This window comes from Macrotis lagotis, chromosome 4 (genome assembly GCF_037893015.1).
Source record: "Macrotis lagotis isolate mMagLag1 chromosome 4, bilby.v1.9.chrom.fasta, whole genome shotgun sequence".
NCBI lineage: Eukaryota > Metazoa > Chordata > Mammalia > Peramelemorphia > Peramelidae > Macrotis > Macrotis lagotis.
The window spans coordinates 221,244,728-221,270,972 of NC_133661.1; the positions used below are offsets into that span (position 1 = coordinate 221,244,728).

Genomic DNA, 26,245 nt, shown 5'->3' on the forward strand with positions numbered 1-26,245 from the left:
TGTTCCCATTCACTGATTGTTCCCTGTCTTGTTTGCTTCTTTGTTTTGTATTAATCCACTCTTCTGTTTTTTGATACTTAAAATATTTGTTGCCTTTGAGATTGTTTCTATTTTCTATAAAAGTTTCTCAGAACTCACAGTACTATTTGATTAATTTAAAGGTATACACATTTTGTTATCATTTTATTCTGATTAATTCAATTAAGACATTTTCTTATTTAATCAACCAAGTTACTTTTACTATTTGATGAGGTAATTAGTAGAGTCCCACTATAACTTTACAATATTTGTTTCTGATATTGGACTGACAGTAGCTAGGACTTTGGTAGGATGAAGATTATTTTCTCGGTCTTCAGTAGCTGGAACTGTTAAGAAAGAAAGGACTGCAGTAGCTCCTGCACTAGTAGTTTCAAAGTAAAATCTCTAATTATGACTCTATGATAGCTGGAGGACTGGGGAGAGAGGTAAAAACAGGTATGAAGATATGAAGTATGAAATACTTCTCTATTTTGATAACTCATGGACACAGAATTCTGGACTCTTAGGGAAGTTAGTTGCAGTGATTTGACAGGTTTGACAAATACTTCTTAACCTTTCCTTCAAAGTACTTTGCTTTTGCCAGGTGGCTTGCCTATTCCTTGGTGGTTTCTACTGATAATATCAGGGTTGACAAGGCTATCTCCACTAAAGTTTTTTTTTTCCTTGGGCAATGTCACAGAGCTGGACTGGAGGTGGTTTTGGGGTGGGTATAGGACACAACATGTCCCGAGTTGTTGTCCTAGAGTATAAATACCATAATATTGAATGCCTGTATGGGAGGTTATGGAATCTAAGATTTTGGCAGAGTGATCTCAACTTCTGACTTACACTAACTATATGTATTTGTACTGTACAGAATTTTTTTTGATCTGCCTTGTTAAACTATATGAGTTCTTGACTTTCTGATCCCATGGTACTTTGCTATCCCAGTATATCAGATAAATACATGCTTTCTGTCAGGTCCTTACAGAAGTTTTTGAATGATTCAATTTCTTTCCAGTTGTATTAGAAAAGATTTATTTTGACCTCCTGAGCTGCTATCAGCACTCTGACCTCAGATATATAGATAGCACTATTCTTCAAATTGTCTCAGAAATGTCCTGGGAAACCTTCAGTGATCATGATCTGAAATTTCTCCCCATTACCTATTCAAGAACAGTCTGGGTAAGGACATCTGCAAGACTCAGAAGTCATTCAAGGGCATCTGATTGCTATTTTTCTCAGTCTCAAACACTGCAGGACTTTCAAATTGTTACAGGGAGTTCCAAGGATGGGTTTTAATTTGGGACTAATATTTCTAATATAGCTTTATAGGAACATTTGGAAATATTTAGAAATAGCCAGAAAGCGTTCTCCTAGTCCCAACTTAAAAACAATGTGAAATTGTAGATAATCCTTGGATTCTGGGTCAAAAGGAATCTAATAGTCCAAACTACTGGGCAGCACTCCCCACCCCTATGCCTCCCTATATTACTTTTTACTAACAATATGTTTACAGACCCAGGAGATGGAGAGAAAAAAGCTACCTCAAATTTGTAGATATTTTTAAATGCCTATACTGAAAAAGCATTTAGTGAGATAAACAGAAAGGTTAAAGATGAAATAAAAAAATCAGTTTCATTTCTTTGGGTTGATGTTGAGAGTAGATATGAATAAAAACATATAAACTTACAGTTATGCTTAAATTGAGGTCCTTTGGATTATATACAGGAAGAAAAATCTTACTTTCTACATATTTCTTCAGTTCCGTCATAGTTTCTGGCATATTTTGTTCTATAATATACAAAACATCTATCAGATATATGTTTTCCCATCAAAAGAGCATTATGGTCTACAAGAACTCATTTTTATGTAGCATAACAAAGTACCTTCTATACGACAGCAGTGGTTTTCATATTATAGATGAGAGGAAGGTCAGTGAGGTGAAAGGTTCTCCCAGTCACACAGTACTGCTAAGGCAATACTGTAAAATACTATTTCAAATAGATTGTGGATTCAATAGATTTATTGACTGCTTTGAAATTATGACAAGTGTCAATAATGTTTCAATGGAAAAATATGTTCCAAGTCCTCAACTGGCTTATGAATGATAGGTCTCTTGCACTTAGGTTCAAAGCTGACTAGACTACCATCTTCAAACCTTCAGAACATGAACATCTAGCACACAAAAATTCAAAGAATAGGGTTGGAAACCTAATAACTTACAAGATTATCAATAAATATCATAAAATAACAGGAATCTTAGGAAACATCTTTCTTACCCCATGAGTTTCACAGATGAAGAAAATGACTAAGAAGAAATGTAAATTGTAAATATATTTACTTAAACATTGGATATAAAATTAACACATTTTATTTGCTATGAGAATTCTAATTATAAATATATACTAGAACTGTACTAAGTCTATATGCCAAAGGGAGCCTTATAATCTTAAATTTTGAGTTTGAGAAAAGTATCTGAGGTAAGCAAAATAGTGCAATAGGAAGAATCTATCACCCAGATCTCAAACAAAATGTCTCCACTAAAGATCTAGGAAAAGCATGGGAGCAAGTTATGATTCTCAAGATAATAAAAAATTCATGCTTCACAAAAGTGACCCAACTAAAGACTGTGGTACAATGGTAAACTGATTTCTCTATCACTTATAACCCATAATGGGATCTAATATTCAACTATGGGTATAAATCAATGGTAGACATTCAGCTCTGTCAGTCATCTCATAACAGGATACCAAAGACTCAAATTCACTTGGGGTAACTCAATCCAAACTGGCCCATCCATTTCAGCCTCAATATGACTCTCAATCCTAAATTGTGCACATATTAATGACACTGACAGTTTTCCTCTGGACCTAGTGAGTGCTTTGCGGTAATGGATGCTTCAGTCAGAGTAAGGAAACATGGTATTATAGCAAGTACACTGGACCCAGTTTTTTTTTTAATTATTTTTTAAATTTTCATCCATTTGTACATGCATATTTGCAAGTTACAAAGTTTCCTTCCTTCACACTCCCCTCCCATCAGCAGGGAACAGGTTAGCATTTTACAGACATATTTTGTTAAACATATTTAAAAATACTAATTTTTGGCATAAGGAATTAGGATTAAAGGAAAGAGATACATAGGAGATAATTTTTATAAAGTGTTCAGATTTAGTAGGGGTGTTTTTTTTCTGAGTGTTTTGCTTTGTTTTGCTTTGCTTCCTCTGGTTGGGGATAATATAGACTATTACCAGTCTAATACAGTTGTCCTAGCTCTCTGGACTGTAGAGAGGAGTTGCTTCCATCAAAGTTGTTCATCTCATAATGTTGTCAATGTGTATATTGTGCTCTTGACTCTAATCCCTTTGCTCAGCGTCAGATCCCATAAGTCATTCAATGCTTCTCTGGAGTCCAACCATTTTTGGTTTCTTATAGAATAATAATGTTCCATGGTATCCACGTACCATAACTTGTTTAGCCATTCCCCAATTGATGGACATCCCCTCAATTTCCAATTCTTTGCACTACAAAAAAAGAGCTGCTATGAATAATTTGGAACATGTAGGGCTATCCCCATTTTTTACAATTTCTTCTGGATATATATAGTCCTAGAATTGCAATTGTTGGGTCAAAGGGTATGAACAGTTTTATTGTTCTTTTGATATAGCTCCATATCGTTCTCCAGAATAGTTGGATCATTTCACAAATCCACCAGCAATGCATTAATGTCCCAATACTCCCACAATCTCTCCAGCACTGATAATTTTCCCTTTTTCTCATCTTAGTCAATCTGATAGGTGTGAGGTGATATCACAGAGTTGTTTTAATTTGCATTTCTCTAATCAATAATGATTTGGAGCATTTTTTTCATATGGTTGTATATAGCTTTAATTTCTTCATTTGAAAACTGTCTGTTCATATCCTTTGGCCATTTATCAATTGGGGAATGACTTGTGACCTTATAAATTTGATACAATTCTCTGTATATTTTAGAAATTAGACCTTTATCAGAACTCCTGGTTGTGAAGATTGTTTCCCAGCATTCTGCTTTTCTTCTAATTTTGGCAGCATTGATTTTATTAGTGCAAAACCTTTTTAATTTAATATAGTCAAAATCATTTCATTTTGCAGTTTATAATGTACTCGAATTCTTGTTTGATCATAAATTTATCTCTTTTTCTTAGATCAGATAGATGTAATTTCTGGTCTATTAATGTATCTATGGTATCACTTTATCTAAATCCTGTACCCATTTTGACCTTATTTTGGTATAGTGTGTGAGATGTGGATCTATGCCTATTTCTTGCCATACTATTTTCCACTTTTCCCAACAATTTTTGTCAAATAGTGAGTTCTTAACAAAGAGTGTGCTTTGAGTTTCTCAAATAGTACATTGTTGTAGTAATTTAATGCAGCTTATTTTGATTCTATCCTAATCCATTGATCCATTACTCTATTTCTTAACCAGTACCAGGAAGTTTTGATGACTGCTGCTTTATAGTATAGTTTTAGATCTGGTAGAGCTAGGCCACCTTCCTTTACATTTTTTTTCATCAATTCCCTTGCTATTCTTGTGCTTTTGTTGCTCCAGATAAATTTTGTTACTATTTTTTTCTAGTTCAATAAAGTAGTTATTTGGTAGTTTGACCAGAATGGAACTAAGTTATTTAATTGAGGTAGAATTGTCATGTTTATTATGTTAGCTTGACCTAACCATGATCATTTGACATTTTTCTAATTATTTAGATCTGACTTTATTTGGGTGAGGAGAGTTTTAATAATTGTAATAATTTAATTAATTTTAATAATTTAATTTAATTAACTCAACTTTTCCTTTAGGAATCTAGATGCTATACCACTCGATAAATACATGTTTAGTGATGATATAGCTTCATTTCCAATAGTGCCTTTTAAGAAGATGCAGTTTCCTGCTCTATCCTTTTTTTTTTAGGGGTTTTTTTTTTTTGCAAGGCAAATGGGGTTAAGTGGCTTGCCCAAGGCCACACAGCTAGGTTTTTATTAAGTGTCTGACACTGGAGATTTGAACTCAGGTACTCCTGACTCCAGGGCTAGTGCTTTATCCACTATGCCACCTAGCTGCCCCTCCCTATCCTTTTTAATGAGATTGATTTCTGCTTTTACTTTGTCTGAGATTAGGATCACTACCCCAGTTTTTTTTTTTTATTTCTAATGAAGCATAATATATTTTGCTCTAACTTTTCACCTTTGCCCTGTGTATATTTTTCTGCTTCAAACGTGTTTCTTATAAACAAAATATTGTAGGATTCTGCAATATGCTTCCTTTTTCATGGGACAGTTCATCCCATTCTCCATTACAGTTAAGGTTACTAATTTTGTTATTTCCCTCCATGCTATCTTTCTCCATTTATTTTCCTTTCCTTTTCACTTATTCCTCCTCACCTACATTTTACTACCTTTCCTCTTTGACTTTCATTTTAGAAATTTAACTTTCAGTTTATTTTTACTTATACCTTCCTTGCCCTTTTATCAGTTCTTTCTTCCTTTACCTTCCCATTCCCAGTCACCCCCTTTCCTTTAGATTAAGTTAGATTCTATCTTTTTATTTTTAAAATGTTTATTTATTTATTTTGAATATTACAATTTTCCCCCTAATCTTGCTTCCCTCTGCCCAACTCTCACAGAATGCAATCTGTTAGTTTTTACAATGTTTCCATGGTATACATGGTATACATATTTAAATTCTTTTTTAAGTTCTTTGATGAGTTCTTGTATTTGAGTCCATTTTATAGACCATTTTGATACTTCCACTGTGAATGCTTTTTCACTGCCTTCTTCTTCAGCCATAGAATTTCTGTCATCTTTATTTGTGAAATAGTTTTCTATAGTTAATGCTCTTTTAACTTTTTTGTTCACTTTTGTTGTGGTGGTCCTGCTTCTGGGGTATATGGAATATAGATCCAAGTTTTTACTTTTCTGTGGCTGGGGTCTGATCCCTGGCTTGTTGTTGGCCAAGAGTTTGTTTTCTCCTTTATGTCCAGATTCTGATTTAACAGAGGATAGTTTCCTGTCCAGTCCTGTCTTTGACTCTGGTGCTCTCAGACTTTGTGGTTGGTATCCTTCCTGCTAGCTTGATACCTAGCTTTCCGGACCACTGTTATTATTAAACTGTTGGGACCTGGACTGCACTGTGGCTTCCTACTGGCTTTCCCTGCTCTCCTGCCTCCTGGACTATACTTCTCCTTTTATCCCAAAGAGACATCTTCACTGAGGATCCTCTACAATGTCTACAATTGAAAACTTCTTTGAATCTTCTCTTTTTCTTGGCATGATCTGTAGTATGAATGTCAGAGTAGAGTCTTCATTTATCTTTGGTAGGGAAAGGCTCTAGGAGCAGCTTACCTTCTTATTTTGGCTTCTGGACTCAGTTTTTAATGGCAACTTTGCCACCTTGGACAAATCACTTCAACAGAATTGCTTTCTTCATGATAAAATGAGAATTATGGAGATAGATCTGGCAGTTAGGTGGTCTAGCGGATATAGTACTGGGTTTGGAATCAGGAAGATTTGGAATCAGTAAGATTCATCTGTCCAAGTTCAAATCTGGTTTCAGATACTTGCTGTGTGAACCTAGGAAATCACTTAACCCTGTTTACCTCATTTTTCTCATGTGTAAAATGAACTGGAGAAGAAAATGGCAGACTACGCTTTCTCTTTTAAGAAAACCCTAAATGAGGTAATAGTCAGACATGACAAATAGGAACACAGAAATGACAACATTGCGCTAATTAGTACCTACTTTTTGTTTGGTCAATTCAGTTATGTCTAACTCTTCCCGATTTGGAGTTCTCTTGGCAAAGATATTGGAACCTCTAGCTGCCAGATCTAGCTCCATAACTCTCATTTTATAATAAAGGAACGACTTTGGCAAAGTAATTGCTCAAGGTAGCAAAACTGCAATTATAAAGTCAATCCAGTGTACTTTCCATAATACCATGCTTCTTCACTGACTATGCACCAATTACCATTAAGTACCCCCCCCAGGTTCAGAGTGTTTTGCTATTTCCTTCTCTAGCTCATTTTACAGATGAGGGATTGAAGCTGATATGCTAGTGTCTGAGGTCAGATTTAAATCCAGAAAAAGGAGTCTTCCTGGCTACAGACCTAGTGCTTTATTCTCCATCTAGCTGGCCAGATTATGCCTGTAGCTTCTTCCAGGACTACTAAAATCTTGCTCTGTGTGTGCTTGTGTGTGTTTGTGTGTGTGTGTGTGTGTGTGTGTATGTGTGTATGTGTGTATGTGTGTATGTGTGTGTGTATGTGTGTGAATTGTCCTAAATTATCTTCCCCTTCTTTCTTCTTTCTTTCCTTCTTTCCTTCTTTCCTTCTTTCTTTCTTTCTTTCTTTCTTTCTTTCTTTCTTTCTTTCTTTCTTTCTTTCTTTCTTTCTTTCTTTCTTCATTTGTTTATTTATGGCAACTGGATTAAGTGATTTGTCCAAGGTCACACAGTTAGGTAATTAAGTGTCTGAGACCAGATTTGACTCCAGGGCTGGTACTCTATCCACTGTGCCACCTAGCTTACCCCCTTCCCTGTCTTTCTTAATCATAAAATTAGATATAAAGGACTTAATCATTTTAATTTACTAAGAACATTCTTTGGTAATATCAATTTACTAGGTGTTGATGGCTGCTCAAGTAAGTTTGGGTTAGAAGTTCAGTTATGACTAAAAAACCTAAGCTCTGGTGACCCTTGAGTTCAAGGCTTTCCACAGAAGTCTGATTTGATAACATAACTGTGTCATTTGTGGCTTCACTTGTTGATAGCCCTATTTCTGAACTTCTTCCCCTGAGTTACATCCTACCAGGTTACATCCTGCCTAAATTAGAGTTACATCATTGTTTTTATGCTGTATGCTAATTTTGTGATTTTCTGCTATAAGAACTGCTTGATACTTTCAATAAATGCCTTTGCTAGTTGTCCTGCTAGCACCCCCACCCGAGTATACACGTTTCTTTTCTTTCCTGAACTGAATGAATCCCCTGGTGGACAGGGGAACTCAACATTTGGCACCCTTACATGGGGGAGGGGACTTGGAGCCATCTAGAGGCTGAGATAGTCTTTCAGGGGAATAAAACGCCTTGGTAAAGTGTAATCCCAGGATGATTCAGGTGAGGGGCTAGCTTGATGAAAGCTGATTAGCGGCTTCAGCTTTTTTACTTATTTTTTCCAAGCAGGTACAGAGGACATAATAAGGAATGAAGTTTTTATAGAAGTAAAAGAAGCCAGGGTAGGATGTAAATATTTTGAAGAAACTGGCTAAAGAGAATAAGTTTTTACTTATATAAAAGAAAGAAGGGGAAAGTGATTCAGTATAATTCTCACACACACACACACACACATTGATGTTCTCCATGGTTCCAAAGGAAAGGAGAATTGAGCTTAAGAGGTACTTTGAATCTACATGATTAGAGAACAGTATGTGAACAGATATGAATATTAATATGATAAAATGCTGTTGGCTTTTTTTTCTTCTTCACTATGATTCTGCCAGAATGTTTTCCCCCCTCCTTCTCCCTCTCTGTGACTTGTTCATTTTACAATTCTGGCACTTGTCTTTCAACCTTGAAGTTTAACAGAAAGAATAGTTTTAGAAAATGGACTAGCCAGAGAGAGAGAAAGAGAGAGAGAGAGAGAGAGAATTACTTCATGAAGATTTGGATAAACAAGTGTTAAAATGGAAATTTATTTGAAGTTAAAACAATCAAGAATGGGACAGCATAATTCCAAATATGTTATATATAGAAATCATAAAAAGAAATGTTATTTTTAAAAGTTTTGGGGAAGTATATTCCAAAAAAAGACAAGAGAGTCAACTTAATTCTAAAGTATATAATTTGGTACTAAGTAATGCCAAAACAAATAAATAAAAGGAATAAGGGAAAACTAAATAATCTTTTACCAGAATAATATTGTAACATCATAGTTTCAGGAATTTATCAATATATATTCTTATAATGCTAGTTATTACATAAAATTATAGGTCAAGTGAGGCTTTGAGAGCAGAAGATTCCACCCCCACCCCACCCCCCAGAAAAGACTTAGGACTGTCTCTTTAAAAAAGAATTTATTTGGTTTACTCTATTTGAAGAAGGGTTACAGGGGATATTTCAATTAGACTAAGAGATTTTTGAGTGACTGTTTGTCTTCTCAAAAGTTATACTAGTTATAATCCAGAAATGTTAAAAATATTAATACCCTTCTATGGAAAAATGTATTGTGATAAATGGAATGTTCTATGTATTTTTTCTAGTATGAGAGCAAGGTGGGGTTTTTCCACAGAGTTCAGGGGGCTCTCTGGTTCAAAGTGTCTGATTCTGTTTGTTGTGTTTTATATGTGTTTGTTTTAAAAATACAGGCAAAGGAAAGCTCTTAGCTATCTCTGCATGGTCAGATCTGCTTTCATGTCTTTGTGTTCTGATTGGCCAATCCTCTTTCCTTTCTCTCTTTTCAAATTTGGATCTTTTTCTTTTTTTCCAAAAACTCATGATTTGGTGCCACAGAAGATTGTCCTGAAAATCATGTTTTTGGGGGGAAACAAGGGGTTCTATTAAATTTCTTTTATTTTCTATTGTTTGTTTTCTGGTCTGATTGTCTAAAAGAGTTTTACTTACTGATTTGGCAAATTATAAGGGACCTAGTAGAAATTGAAATTGTCCCTAAAATTAATTTGTTCTTGACTGATATTGATAAAAGAGTTTATGGAAAAGAATAATGGAATAGTATATTAAGGAAATATGTAAGTAATTCAGTCTGAATAATGGGTTCTGAAAACACTTGGATTAAGAAAAAAAGGAAAAATGAAAAGGCATATAGAGGCTATTGGGTTTTTTTAAACATTTGTGAAGTATGGAAGTTGGTTAAAGCATGTAGAAAGTAGAAAGTAAGTATGAGAGGTTTGTCTTTGTATAAATAAAAGATGGAATTTTTAACTTTGAAAAGTGATTTATGGTCTCAGACACTTAATAATTACCTAGCTGTGTGGCCTTGGGCAAGCCACTTAACCCCATTTGCCTTGCAAAAACATAAAAAAAAGCAAACAAAAAAGAAGAAAGAAAAGTGATTTAAAATCAATGCATTAAGAGAAGAAAGTATTAGAGAGCTATAAGTTTACATGGAGATATGTGTTTAAATGAGATTGGGATAATCTGAAAATCGCATTAAAAACTGCCACTTTTGTAATATCTGGCAGTGAATATGATTGGATAAGTAATATATCCCATAAAGTGAAAAGTTTGATATGAAAGCAACTGCTAAGTAAATGTTAACTGTTTCTTCAAATTGGGTAAATCTATAATGTCTGAAGATACCTGTAACTGAATTAAGGGGTTTATAAAAAATAACATCGATTATTTCTTTGTTTTAGTTATAATGTTTTTGGCTCCTCCAGAGTAATAGGAGGAAAAAGAACTAATGAGATTGCTAAAATAGATAGAGACAGAATGGCCTTGATAGAGGCTGGGAGTCTGTCAAAACCTTTGTTAGCACAGACTTTTGAGTTATGTGCTCTTAATCAGGCTTTATAATTGCTAAAAATGGGGTTCAGTTCATGTATTCAAAATATTTGGGGTGACATAAGAATGATAAACAGTATAGGTAAATAATTAGGTACATACTATCTTGATATCTCAAAGTGTGGGGAATCACCAATCCTCAAAACATTATTTTGTCAGTGAGGATAGAAAGCTCTTATAAGTTGGAGTATTAGGAAATTAGAATAGCACTGATACAGATAAGAAGAATTTGCAAACTTTTATATTTTGAAAAGGAAAATAATTTAAGGCAGTTTTGAATATTAGTTTTGGAATTTATAAGATTATTAGGAGAATTATAAAGAGAATCTTGTAATCATAAACATTTTTAGAAACATTTGGTCTTAAGAATTTTTTATTGCAAAGTTTTAGGGAGAAAAGGGAATATATTTTAAATTGAAAATGTGTTATGCATAATTAGTAAACTTTGTATAAAAAGATTCAAACAGTTTTTTGAAAATTTAAAATTGTGTTACAATAACAAAACATGAGTGAATTAAAATGTTATCCACCACATTTATAATGATTTGTTACAAGAAAATTAGAGAATACCTTGCCAACAGGTTAAATCTCTGTGTCTTCTTTGGCCCAGAGAGTTTGTGAAAACTTTATTTTTCCATCGCATGCTTGTGAAATTATATATATTAGAAATTATGTATGTATCTTGTAACACTGGCTTTGATAAAAAAATTTACATTGAGTTTTTTTGATATATATATATATATATATATATATATATATATATATATATATATACTTAAAACTAAATTCATGGAGAATCTTATTTTCTTTTTGAAAATAGGAGTGTATTTGGAATAAGAGGAAAATGACTTTATGATACAGAAATGAGAAAGAAATTTGCATGTGAAAGATATTCACATCTAAGGTTAACTTTAAGAGAACTTGTTTTGTTTTTTGCTTTAAGAGAATGAGATGTCAGCCTGGATATCTTACATTTCATTCAGGTTAAGAGTTAAATATTCAGTTTTAAAGTAGTGAAATGGTAAACTCAGAAGAAGAGTATATATGAGATTGGGAAGTATAATTATTTCCAATAATATTGAGTATACATGAGGGACTTTGAAAGATGATTGGGAAACTGAAAATTATGCATTCCATGGTTAGATAACTTACTGTTGACCAAGCTGTTGAAAAAGTTATGTGATCTAGTTTTGTCTATATAAACTATTTTACTGTAATAATACCTAAGCCTAGAATTAATGATTGATTGCTTTGTAGACATAATGAAGGAAAATATCAGAAGTTATGACCCTCTGGGTTCCCTGAAATTTATAAATGATATGATGGACCTTATTCTAAACCTGTAGGTCAAACATATATGCAATAATAGAAAAGAAATTATATGCTATATTATTGGTATTAAGAAAATGACCACAACCCCTTAACATATTTACAGATAGTAAGTATGATTATCATGTTGTCAGACGCATAGAAAGGGCTTTTATTAATCACAACTTGGGGGATGGGGAGGCTCTGCCAGAGGGAGCACGTGAAGCCCAGCCCTCAGGGCACTGAGTAAGCAGCTTGGTCTCAGCAGCCCAGATCCAGGAACCAGAAGCAGAAGCTGGTAAGCAGGAGCCCCCAGGGCATGAATGCTGAGCTTAGAGAGGGGAGTGGAGAGAGACCCCCAAGGTCATTCCTCTGTCCCTGGAACAGGACTCTGGGGCTCTGACACATTCAGATTCTGATCACACTCTAGCCCCCTAAACAGAACAGCAGGGCTCTCCCTCACCTCAGCCCCATGGCAGAAGGCTGGGCTTGTGGTGATTCACAGACCAAGAAGGAGGGCAGAGCTTCACACATGGAAATCCTTGTGGGGGGGTATCCCAATAATACTCAGAAGCTCAGGAAGCACCCCCAAACCAGGCACAGACAAGAAAAATGAGTAATCAGAGAAAAAAGAGGAATACCATTGAGAAATACTTGGCCTATGATCCCAAGAAGGATCAAAATACTCAATCTGAAGATGAGGAAGCACAAGCTCCTGCATCTAAAGTCTCCAAGAAAAACAGGAATTGGGCTCAGGCTATGACAGAACTCAAAAAAGATTTTGAAAATCAAGTGAGAGAGACAGAAGAAAAATTGGGAAAAGAAATGAGAGAGATGCAGGAAAAACATGAAAATGATGTCAGCAACTCAGGGAGATCCAAAAAATATGCTGAAGAAAATAACATGTTAAAATCAGCTTATGTAAATTGGATAAAACAGTTCAAAAAGTTATTCAGGAGAAGAATGCTTTAAAAAGCAGAATTAGCCAGATGGAAAAAGAGATAAGAAAGCTCTTTGAGGAAAACAAATCCTTCAGATGTAGAATGGAACTGAGGGAGGTTGCTGATGTTACGAGAAATCAGAATACAATACTTCAAAACCAAAAGAATGAAAAATTAGAAGAAAATGTGAAGCATCATTGAAAAAACAACTGATGTGGAAAACAGATTTAGGAAAGATAATGTAAAAATTACTGGAATAGCTGAAAGTCATGATCAGGAAAAGAGCCTTGACATCGTTTTCAAAGTATTACTACAGGAAAAATTACCTTGATGTCCTAGAAGCAGAGGGCAAAATAGAAATGGAGAGAATCCACTGATCTCCCCAAGAAAGAGATCCAAAAAAAACCAACCCTCAGGAATATTATAGCCAAGTTTCAGAACTCCCAAGTCAAAGAGAAAAATATTACAAGCAGCTGGAAGGACACAATTCAAATGTCATGGAGCTGAAGTCAGGATCACACAGGACTTTGCAGTAACTACATTAAAAGCTCATAGGGCTTGGATTATAATATTCTGTAAGGCAAAAGAGCTCAGAATGCAACTGAGAATCAACTACCCAGCAAAACTGAATGTCCTCTTCCAGGGAAAAAGATGGACTTTCAATGAACCAGGGGAATTTCAAATGTTCCTGTTGCTGAGAGCTGAGAGGCCAGAGCTGAACAGAAGGTTTGATCTTCAAATACAAGATTCAGGTGAAGCATAAAGAGTGGAGAAGAAGGGGAAAATATGATGGACTTGATGATGATCTACATGTATTCCTGTATAGAAAAGTGATACTGAGAATACTCATATGAACCTTCTCATTTAATAGAGCAAGTAGAAAGAGCTTTTATAGATGAAGCATAGGAGAGAGCTGAATTTGAAGATATAATGTGATGTAAAAATGGAGTCAATAGCTAAAAGGGAAATGTAATGGGAGAAAGAAAAAGGAAAGGTGGAATAGACTAAGATATTTCATGTAATAAGATTTTTTTTAATTACAATGAGAGGGGAGTGGAGAGAGACCCCCAAGGTCATTCCTCTGGAACAGGACTCTGGGGCTCTGACACATTCAGATTCTGATCACACTCTTTTAATTACAATGAGCTATCGCAATGATTTGGAAGGGGGTAAGGCAAGGGGGAATGAGGGAATCTTTGCTCTCATCAGAGGTGGCTAGGAGGAAACAGCATATATACTCAATGGGGTATAGGCATCTGGAGTAAGAGGGAGAGAAGGGGGATGGGGGAGGGGTAGAAGTGAGTGATGGAGGAGAGGATGGACCATGGTGGGAGAGTGGTCAGATATAACACATTTTCTTTTTTACTTCTTTCAAGGGGCTGGGAATAGATGGCCTGTTTGGGAACATAGGGCCAGGTGGATGCTGGGCCTATGGGGTGGTATGTGGGTTCTGGGCCTCTTGGCCCCAGGGCCAGGGATCTGTCTACTGTGCCACTCAGCTATCCTACAGCAGAGACAGAGGGAAAGGAGAAAGAAAATATAGTATATGGTAATGGAGAAGTATGAATGGAGGGAGTTATGATCAGCAGTGGCAACAGTGGAAAAAATATGGACGTAACTTTTGTGATGGACTTATCATAAAGAATGTGATCTACCCATGACAGAGCTGGAGGTGTTGGAACACAGACTGAAGCACCATTTTTATTTTTTTTCTTTTATTTTTTTATTCTCATTTTGTACAAATTTTTTTTATACATTAATAAAATATTCTTGTCTAAGAATAAACAAAATACCCCCTCCCCCTCATGAATATAGACTTGCTTGAGTGATAAATTAAATTAATTAAAATTAAAAAAATAATAGTAATAATTGTAGGTATGGCCAGGTGGCGCAATGGACGAAGCACCATCCCTGGAGCCATGAGCACCCGAGCCCACATCCAGCCCCGTAGACCCAACAATCACCCAGCCATGTGACATGCAAGCCACCCAATTCCCCACTGCCCTGCAAAAACCAAAAAGAAGGGGAAAAAAAGACCCCAAATAAAATAAAATAGTAATAATAGTAGACGGTGGCTGGGTAGGGGACAGAGCATTGGCCCTTGAGCCAGGAGCACCCAGGTCCATTTTTATTATTATTATTATTATTATTATTATTATTATTATTATTATTTGGGGGGGGTTGCAGGGCAAATGGTGATGGGTGGTTTGCCTGGGGCCACACAGCTGGGTGATTGTTGGATGCCTGAGCCCGGATTTGGGCCCGGATTCTCCTGGTTCCAGGGTTGGTGCTCTGCCCAATACCTGGCCACCCCTACTATTATTATTATTGCTATTTTATTTTGAGTCTTTTTTTTTTTTGGTTTTTGCAGGACGATGCAGTTGGGGTGGCTTGCCTGGGGTAACACAGCTAGGTGATTGTTGGGTGTCTGGGGCCAAATTTGGGCTCGGGTATTCCTGGCTCCAGGGCCAGTGCTTCATCCACTGTGCCACCTGGCCACACCTACAATTATTATTAATATTATATTCAATTTTAATTTTAACTTTTTTCTCTCTCCTTTACATTATTGCTCATGCAGGTCTCTATTTTGGGGGGGAGGGGAGGGTGTATTATGTTTACTCTTAAACAAGAATATTTTAGTAATATATAAAAACATTATTCATACAAAATAAGAATAAATTTTTTTAAAAGGTAAAAATAATTGTTTTAATCCTCTGCATCTTCTCATATGAACTATTATCTATTTTATTCATTTGATTTTTTAAAATGTAAGGGCATGTATTTTATGAAGATTTATATTTTTAGATTTAGTTCATTGTTCTAGCTTTTGGAAACCTCGTTTAGATTCTAATTTTCTCATATAACATAATTAACTTTGCCATCATTTTATCACTTACAATATTGTTAAACATTCTACTTATTTTTCCAAGTTTGGAAACAATGTGTGAAAAGAATAAGGAGCAAAGCAGGTTCCTATGGACATTCAACTAGAAATTTCTCTCTAAGGCAGAAAAAAAGTCATTAGTCAGTACTTTTCCTTTCCCTTTTTGTTGTACTTAAAGATTTTATTTAGAGTTTTACAATTTTTCCCCAAATCTTACTTCCCTCTCCCACTCCCCCAAAGAAGGCAATTTGACAGTCTTTACATTGTTTCCATAGTATACATTGATCCAAATTGAATGTGATGAGAGAGAAATCATATACTTATGGAAGAAACATAAAGTATAAGAGACAACAAGATCAGATAATAAGATATCAGTTCTTTTTCTAAAATAAAGTAAACAGTTCTTGGCCTTTGTTCAAACTCCACAGTTCTTTCTCCGGAAACAGATAGTATTCTCCTTTGCAGGCAGCCCCAAATTGTCCCTGATTGTTGCACTGATGGAATGAGCAAGTCCATCAGGGTTGATCATCACCCCCACGTTGCTGTTAGGTTGTGCAGTGTTTTTCTGATTCTACTCATCTCACTCAGCATCAGTTTATGGAAATCCCTCCAGGCTTCCCTGAATTCCCATCCCTCCTGGTTTCTAATAGAACAATAGTGTTCCATGACATATATATATATATACCACAGTTTGCCAAGCCATTCCCCAATTGAAGGACATTTATTTGATTTCCAATTTTTTGCCACCACAAACAGGACTGCTATGAATATTTTTGTACAAATGATGTTTTTACCTTTTTTCATTATCTCTTCAGGGTATAGACCCAGTAGTGGTATTTCTGAGTCAAAGGGTATGCACATTTTTGTTGCCCTTTGGCCATAATTCTAAATTGCTCATCAGAAAGGTTGGATGAGTTCACAGCTCCAACAACAATGTAATAATAGTGTCCCAGATTTCCCACAATCCATCCAACAATGATTATTAGCCTATCTGAGAGTTGAGGGGTGGTACCCCAGAGAAGCTTTAATTTGTATTTTTCTAATAAGTAATGATTTTCCATATGAATTTGGATTGCTTTGATCTCATCTGTAAATTGCTTTTGCATATTCTTTGATCATTTGTCAATTGAGGAATGGCTTTTTTAAAAAAAATATGACTCAGTTCTCTGTACATTTTGGAAATGAGTCCTTTGTCAGAAACATTAGTTGTAAAGATTGTTTCCCAGTTTACTACATTTCTTTTGATCTTGATTAACAGTGGTTTTGTCTGTGCAAACCTTTTGAATTCAATGTAATCAAAATCATCTAGTTTGTTTTTGGTGATGTTCTCCATCTCTTCCTTAGTCATAAACTGCTTTACTATCCATAGATCTGACAGGTAAACTAGTCCTTGATCTTCTAGTTTGCTTATAGTATTGTTTTTTATGTCTAAATCCTGTATCCATTGTGAGATGCTGATCTAATCTCAGTTTCTTCCATACTAACTTCCAATTTTCCCAGCTGTTTTATCCCAATAGCTGAACTCTTTGGGTTTATCAAACAGCATATTGCTATAATCATTTCCTGGTATTGCACCTAGTCTATTCCACCAGCACTCTATTTCTTAGCCAATACCAGACAGTTTTGATGACTGATGCTTTATAATATAATTTTAGATCAAATAGGGCTAAGCCACACCTTCTTTTGTACTTTTTTTTCCCATTAACTCCCTGGAAATTCTTCACCTTTTATTTCTCCATATGAATTTACTGACAACTTTTTCTAGCTCATTAAAGTAATTTTTTTTTTGGAATTTTGATTGTTATGGCACTAAACAGGTAGTTAGTTTTTGTAGAATTGTCATTTTTATTATATTAACTCTACCTATCCATGACAGTTGATATTTGCCCAGTTATTTAAATCTGATTTAATTTGTGTGAGAAATGTTTTGTAATTGTTTTCAAAAAGTTTCTGAGTCTGCTTTGGCAAATAAGACTCCCAGGTATTTTATATTGTCTGAGATTACTTTGAATGGTATTTCTCTTTCTAGCTCTTCCTGCTGTATCTTGCTAGTCATACATAGAAAGGATGAGGATTTATGTGGGTTTATTTTATATCCTGAAACTTTGCTAAAATTGGTAATTGTTTCTAGTAGTTTTTTGGATGATTTCTTGGGATTCTCTATGTATACCATCATTTTATCTGCAAAGAGTGAGAGTTTTGTCTCTTCCTTCCTAATTCTAATTCTTTCAAATTATTTTTCTTCTCTAATTGCTGAAGCTAAAATTTCTAATATGATATTGAAAAGTAGTTGTGATAATAGGCATCCTTGTTTCACCCCTGATCTTACTGGGAATGACTCTAGCCTCTCCCCATTAAATATAATGCTTGTTGATGTTTTCAGATAGATACTAGTTATTATTCTAAGAAACAGTTCATTTATTCCTACATTCTCTTGTGTTTTTAATAGGAATGGATGCTCTATTTTGTCAAAAGTTTTTCCAGCATCTAATATCATATAATTTCTAATAGGTTTGTTGTTGATATAATTAATTATACTACATATGATTTTTATTGCATTGTGATCTGAGAAAGATGTATTCACTATTTCCACCTTTCTGCAGTTGATAATTAGGTTTTTATACCCTAGTACATGGTCAATTTTTGTACAAGTGCCATATACTTCACAGCAAAAGGTATATTCCTTTATATTCCCATTCAATTTACTCCATAAATCTATCATATCTATTTTTTCTAACAATTTATTTACCTCTTTAATTTCTTTCTTGTTTATTTTATGATTTGATTTATTTGAATCTGAGAGTGGGATGTTTAGGTCTCTCACTAGTAGAGTTTTGCTGTCTATGTCTTCCTGTAGTTCTTTCAGTTTCTCCATCACTTTATTGTCTATGGTACCTTTTAGGAGGATCTCTTTTAAGGATATTTTTGCAGCTGCTTTGTCTGAGATAAGGATTGCCACCCCTGCTTTTTTTTTGCTCCAACCTTTTACCTTTACTCTATATGTATCTCTCTGCTTCAAATGAGTTTTTTGCAAGCAGCATATTGTAAGATTCTGGTTTTTAATCCAATCTGCTATTTGTTTATGTTTTAAGGGCAAGTTCATCCCATTCAAATACAATGTTATAATTACTAACTCTTTATTGACCTCCATGCTATGTTATCTCTGTTTGTATTTTTCCCCTTTTTTCCCTTTATCTGTATTCCCCAGATTTTTGTTTCTGAATGCCACCCCTTTCAGTGTTTTTGCCCACCTATATCCACCACCTCCCCTTTCTTTCCCTTTTCCCTTCCCTTCCATTAGTTCCCCTTTTTTTCCCCCTCCCTGTCTCTGTCCTCCCCTTCCTTTTTCCTCTTTTAATACTTGTAAAGTAAGATGTTTTTTAAGTTAACTGAGTGTGTGTGTAAGTTAACTTTAAGCTAATTCTGATGAGATGAAGCTTCAGGTGTTTCTCATCTCTTTCCTTCTTCCTGTGTATTACCATAGGTCTTTTGTACCTCACTGTAGTGGGATTTACCCCATTCAATACAGTCCCTCCTCATGTCTGCTTCCTGTTCCCCCTTTTTGTGGAGGAAGTGTTTTTAAATCATTCTATCTGAGTCATAGAAAATTCTGAGTATCCATTACTTCTATCTAATAGAGTTCCAATCCTTGAGAGTAACTAGAGTCTTTTCCTAAGTACGGTTATAGCCAATTTCATCCCATTGGATAGCAGTCTCAAAGATAAGTCATAAATGTCTATCAATTATGCCTAAGTATATTCTCTCCTTTATAGTTACAATTCTTAGGAGTTATGAGAATCTTTTTCCCATGCTGATATATAGTCAGTTTCATCTTATTGGATAGTGTTTTTTTACCCACTTTTTTTTTATCTTTTCATGTGTCTCTTGAACCTCCTATTTGATATCCAAATTTTCTATTTCACTCTGGGGTTTTCATCAGGAATTTTTGGAATTCTTCCATTTCGTTAAAAGTCCATCTTTTACCTTGACAATGAAGGCTCAGCTTTGCCAGTTAGTGGATTCTTGGCTGCATTCCAAGCTCCCTTGCTATTTGAAATATCTCGTTCCAGGCCCTTTGATCCCTTAATGTAGATGCAATCAGGTCCTGTGTAATCCTTCCTGTGGCTCCTTGGTATTTAAATCGTTTATTTCTGGCTGCTTGCAGGATTTTCTCTTTTATTTGATAGTTCTGGAATTTGGCCACAACATTCCTTGGTGTTTTCATCTTAGGATCTCTTTCCAGAGGGGATCAATGTATTCTTTCAATAACTATTTTGCCCTCTTGTTCTGTGAAATGAGGGCAATATTCCATCACTAAATCCTGTAATATAAGTCCAGGCTTTTTTTTTCCTCTTCAGTATTTTCAGGAAGAACAATATAACTAATAATAAGTAATGATTATCAGATTGTCCCTCCTCAATCTATTTTAAAGGTCAGTGGTTTTGCTTATGAAGTATTTTACATTTTCTTCTATTTTGTCTATTTGGGGTTTTTTTTTTAACAGGCTCTTGTTGTCTCATGAAATCTTTAGTTTCCACAGACTCCACTTCTTTTTGGAGAGGAGTTTTCTTCATTTACCATTTGCAACTCCTTTTCCAATTGGTCATTTCTATTTTTGAAAGAGCTTTCCATTTGACCAATTGAGGTTTTGAGAGAATTATTTTCTTTTTGCATTTGTCCAATTGAGGATCTGAGAGAATTATTCCCATTTTGTATTTTTCCAATTGTATATTCCAATTTTTTTTTCTTGTTGCAAGGTGTTAATCTTCTCTTGGGTTTCTTTTCCCAAATTTTTCAAATGATTTTCAAACTCCTTCCTTCTTTCTTCAAGGAAGTCTTTCTGTGCTGAAAACCAGATCACATTTTCCTCCGAGGTTCTAGATGTCTCTGAGTTAGGGTCTTTTCCTTCCAAGAATTTTTCTGTGCCTCCAGCTTTCTGCTGATCTCTGTTTATTTTGCCAAGACCTTAAGTTGAGGAGGAGCTGGTTCACAGAGGTTTGGTGTTGGAATTCTTAGAGGCTTTACTCACTGAGTGCAATATCTCCAGCTAGCCAGTAGGAGGTGCTGGTTGCTTTCTCTGGAGTGTCTATAACTTTGATTGAAGCCTTCTCCCTTGGTATGGAGGGAGTGATTGAAACTGTTAAATACTTTTGTCTTTGATCAATGGTAGGCTCTTCCCTGGGGTGAGATCATCCCTCTCCCTATTGTCAGCTGAGTTGGTTCTTCTGCTCACACACCTGTGCCTGAGGTAGAAGTAGTCTGTAATTGTATTTGCTCTGGGAAGAGGCTTCAGCTGTAATGGAGGTGTGGACTGGGAGCTCCTCCTGAACAGAAGTGCCCAGGGGTGGTTTCCACACCTCTCTTGCACAGGAACTCTCCCCCCAGACCTGTTGGCAATCTCCAGAAGGTCAGAGCCAACACCAATGCCTGTGTTCCCTAGTTGACCCAAGCCCCCGCAGTCTAGCCCTGCTGCTGATAAAGCTGGTCTGGTTCTCAGGGCACCTCAGGCTTCCAGGCTCCAACCCTGGCACTGATCAGGCTGATCTGTGGCTGATCCACCCTCTGCGCCTGAATTCACCCATGACTGCTGCAGAAAATAAATCCTGAGGAAGATGTCTTTCTCCTGGCTTTTCTTTCTGTGTTTTGTTCATCGGATTTCTGTTAAGAGGTTTGTTTCATATCATATATGGGGATAGATCAGAAGATTTTAGAACTGTTCCTGTCTTCTCTCTCTGCCATCTTGGCTGATCATTTGACCACTCCTGAATTCAATTGACTATATTATTTTAACTTTTGTTCCCCCCCCCCCCAGCAATACTATGGAAGATTTTGGAAGAGTACACATCTAAATTCATATATATGGGATGGATCATATCACTAGTAAGGTATAAGATTAGTTACTTTCACTGCATTGTTTACTTTCAAGACTTCACTCATTCCTCCTTCTCTTCCCTCCCTTCCCCCCCAAAAGGTATTTCATTTCCACCAGACATAGACTAATTAAAGGAAAAATTCAAGGGAATATGAAGATAGAACTTGAAAAAGATAAACATTTTTATGTATTAATAAAGGAGATCACTAATTGGAGCTTATTTAGAACCCTTTCTCTATAAGTCTCTGTGTGCCTGCAATATCTGTGGAAAATTTTTCTGATTTATTTGAGAACTAATCTGTTTTACTGGGACTGTGATGGCTATTTATATTCTCCTAACATCCCCAAATATTGGCAGATGTTAATTATGCCAAGACATATATAATACTAGTAGAGGCAGAAGGAGGAAGGAAAGGGAGGGATGCATGGGACTGACTTTTTGAGTGGGACCTAGTTCTAGATTTTAAGGACCCAGAGAATTTATTCAGAGGCTTCCCAAAACAAGTTAACATATGGTCTCCCCCACAAAAAGAAGCAGAATTTTAAAAACAAATAAGACTGAATGGAGAAAAGTAGTGCTGTGTGCCAGTACAGGTGGCTGTACTGGATCTCAAACAAAGAGGATTAAAATACAATTAGGGTTAGACATACACAATAATGAGATACTCAGGGAATAGAAATAGGTGAGAAACCCTATAACCCTCAGTTTAAGGAGGTTAAGGCAGAATTACATTCTAAAATCAGGGAACTGTTTATTGGCAGAGGAGAAGGGGGAACCTGAAAGTGAATGAATATTATGGGGGAACACATCAAAAAAATGTGAAACACCAAGGAGTTAAAGTAAAAATTTCTCAATAAAAGGACTGAACACATAGGGATAAGCCAATTTGGATAATAATGAAGTATAACTTTCCCACATTAATTCACTCATAGATCTGTTTCACTTTCTTCTAGCTGCCTTGACCCAAGGATGAGTATCATCTAAACCTCTTTTCAGCAATCTTTGGGTTTTTTCTTCCCTTCAGTAGAATGGAAGATCCTTGAGAGGAAGGACCAACTTGTTTCCTTATTTCCCCCATGCTTAATTCAGTACTTGACACTCAATAAACATTTAAAAGTTCTTTATATATCCATCTAAATCCTCAAAGATAATTTAAAGCTCACTTAAGAAAAACTATGAGGCAAAGGAAAATAGACAAATACCTGATAAAATACCATATCCTTGAACTCCCATGGAAGAATATAGGCCCCAGAGTAGTTCAAAACATAAATGCAATCCATAAAAGAAGAAACCTAGTAATAAATATAGTTCAGAATCTGTAGCAAGGGGTGGCTAGGTGGCGTAGTGGATAAAGCACCGGCCTTGGAGTCAGGAGTACCTGGGTTTAAATCCAGTCTCAGACACTTAATAATTACCTAGCTGTGTGGCCTTGGGCAAGCCACTTAACCCCATTTGCCTTGCAAAAACTTAAAAAAAAACAGAATCTGTAGCAAATAGTAAATAAGAAAAATGTATTTGTGATGGACAATCTGTCTAAAATAGTGAAATATTTTTGGAGTACAACAGTTTTAGAATATAAAAATATTAAAATACCAAAATACTAGTCTTTATAGCAAAAAATCAATAATATAAAAATAGCACAAATTTTATAAAAGCCAATGTTTAAATGGACATTAAAGACAAGAGATGCAAAGGGGAATGAAATATTAGAATTTTAGAATAGTGTAACAATTTAAAAATCACAGAATATGATATAATAATACAAGAAAACAATACTAAGCTTCTAAATAGAGAAAAAATAAATTATTAACAGATAGTCCACAAGAACCTTAGGGGAGGGGATATGATATAAGAAATAATAAATTTAGAAAGCTAGATTTTGAAAGGAGAGATTTTACATGTGTCCCTATTAAAGCGTAAATCTTCTATCCTAACTCTTCAAGAATTTTTAGGATCTCGATGCTGTTAATCAATGCAATACATTTCTGTAGTATTTTAAATTTGATAGTGATCTTATTTCCAGTTCTTAAGGAAAATTGCACTACATTATTAAACAAATATCAATTACAGGTTATTTTAAAAATAAGCAAACAGAGACAATCCTTTATACTATATTTTGAGATAAGCAATTACTAAATTTGGGCTTATGACACCAAGAAATCTGTCTTTGAATTCTGTGAAACTTATTTTATGAAACATTAATAGAATCCATTTAACTAAATTAATGCTAGAATAGGATAGGTAGAAGCAAGACAAACTTAAACATGCCTGCCATTTCTAACTACCTTCTCTTTAGGATCTCCATTTGTCACTCACTGTTCTAAATGAATCACTACATTATGATCAAATAGAAATTATCCAGAAATAAGAAAAGCTTACTGATTTTCCAGTTTCCCCTTTCATTCACTTCAGTTATAGTAACCAAAAATGGAGGCTCCATCTTGAGTTCTTTACGATCTTCACTGAGGATATTCAAAGAGATGGGATATTGGTGAACTGGAAACTTATACCGAGGGACCTAAAATAAATATTGGAAAAGGGATTTTGAATATAGACAGTAATAATGATTCAAATTCCTTTAAAATTATAGTAACTTTACATTTGTAGAATTTAAGTACCGAGGAATCACAGTCAGGGTTATACATGCCACTAGATGTAGAGTCTGGGGGTGGCTAGGTGGCATAATGGATAAAGCACTGGCCTTGGAGTTAGGAGTACCTGGGTTCAAATCCAGTCTCAGAAACTTAATAATTACCTAGCTGTGTGGCCTTGGGCAAGCCACTTAACCCCTTTTGCCTTGCAAAAAAAAAACCTAAAAAAAAAAGATGTAGAGTCTGTAAGACTGGATTTGAGCACTAGAGATGCCATTTCTTAGATATTTGGCATTGCAATTCAGTGTTGGTAGAGATGAGAATTATTCTAACCATTTTGAGAAATATTTTAATGTACATCAAAAAGTTATTTAATTCTACTGCTGACCAAGCAATACTAATAACTGGCACATGATCCCAGATTGGTCAGAGAGAAGGAAAAGATTCAAATATTCTAAAATGTTTATGGCAGCACTTCTTGTAGCAAAGAACTGGGAATAAAGTAGGTTCACATCATTTGAGGCATTATTAAATAAATTATGCTTATTAATTTAATGGAATTTTTAAAAATTGCCCCAGAAGAAAGAACCAAGTCAGGGAAACTTGGGAAGATATTTATAAACTGATACAGAGTAAAATAAGCAGAACCAGAAGAACAATATTCATGATAAAGAACGCAAACTCAAAAAAGGCTTTAAAACTTTTCAAAATCAGGCCATAAGAAATGATGAGTTTGATGATTTTAGAAAAACATGGAGACTTGCCCAAAATAAGGTAGAGGAATCATTAATAATTTGATAAAGATTGATATCTCCCACATCTTGGCAGAGGTCTGTTGGATTAAAGGCATACAATCAAGCATACCTTTTCAAACATGACCTGTGTCTTGACTTGTTTTGCTTATTTTTTTATGTTTTATATTTTGCTGATTTATCCTAACAGAGTGTAGTGATATATATGAGAAAAATTGAAAAGCAAAACATTAATTTTGCTTTAATAATATTGATTCTTCCATTTTCTTAACTTTCCTATCACTGTGCAGGGCACTACCATCCTCCCATTCATCTATGCTCACAATTTAGGGGTCATCTTGAACTTTCATCTCTCTTATCCACCCTTCTACTTATCTAATCAATTGCCAAGTTTTGTCATTTTTACTTTCATGACATCTCATAAATGCTCCCTTTCCTCAGCTGATACTCTCACCACTCTGGTGTAGGCCTTCATCATTTAATAGCATATATCTGCAAAAGTCTTCTGCCCTCCCTTGCCTCAAACATCTCCCTATTTAAATCCATTATCCATTCAGTTGTCAAATTTTTCTTTCTTAAGTTCAGGTTTGACCATGTCACCTCTCCTCCTTCCTCACTCCCAATCCTATCCTTTTAATAAACTATACTGTCTCCTTATTTCCAAGAAAAAATAAAAATTCATTTGTCCTTTAAACCAACTCCTACCCTTATAGTCTTTGTATAACTTACTCCATATACACTTTGGGTTCCAGTGACTAAACTTTTTTTTTATTTCTTAAGAAATTCCCTCTTTCTCTCAACTTTGTTCAATTTCCTGGTTGTCCCTTATTCCTGGAAATCTATTACTTTTCATCTTTACCTGCTGGATTCCCTGACTTACTTCAAGTTACAATGAAAATTCCACTCTTGCATATTCAATCTTCTGAGAAAATTATCTTTATTGTAACTCTCAAATATGCCCCTTCTGTTTTCTTTTTTATTTTAATTTTAATTTTTAAAAAATTATTTGTTCTTATTTTGTACAAATAATGTTTTTTATACATTACTAAAATATTCCTGTTTAAGAGTAAATATAATACCCTTTCCTACCCCAAAAATATAAACCTGCATGAGCAAAACAGTAAAGGGGGAGAGAAAAAAATAATAATAATAATTGTAGATATGGCCAGGTGGTGCAGTGGACAGAATACCAGCCCTGTAGCCAGGAGCACCCAAGTCCAAATCCGACCCAAAACCAAAAAAAAAAGACCCAAAATAAAATAAAATAATAAAATAATAATAATAATAGTAGTAGTAGTAGTAGTGGTGGGGTGGCAGACAGATC

General features: G+C 35.1%; 1 protein-coding gene across 5 annotated transcripts in view; it reads right to left on the reverse strand.

Annotated features, from left to right (window-relative positions):
* LOC141522202 (cation channel sperm-associated auxiliary subunit beta-like) overlaps positions 1-26,245 on the reverse strand; it is a 204,147-nt gene that overhangs the window by 20,583 nt on the left and 157,319 nt on the right. For 4 of the 5 annotated variants that reach the window (XM_074235409.1, XM_074235408.1, XM_074235404.1 and 1 more), the window contains 2 exons: positions 23,958-24,096; positions 1,712-1,812 (listed from right to left, as the gene is read on the reverse strand). In XM_074235409.1, coding sequence (XP_074091510.1) covers positions 1,712-1,812; positions 23,958-24,096 — 240 coding nt within the window. Of the gene's footprint in view, positions 1-1,711; positions 1,813-23,957; positions 24,097-26,245 lie in introns of those variants that run through there. The other variant, XM_074235407.1, reaches the window with a different exon arrangement.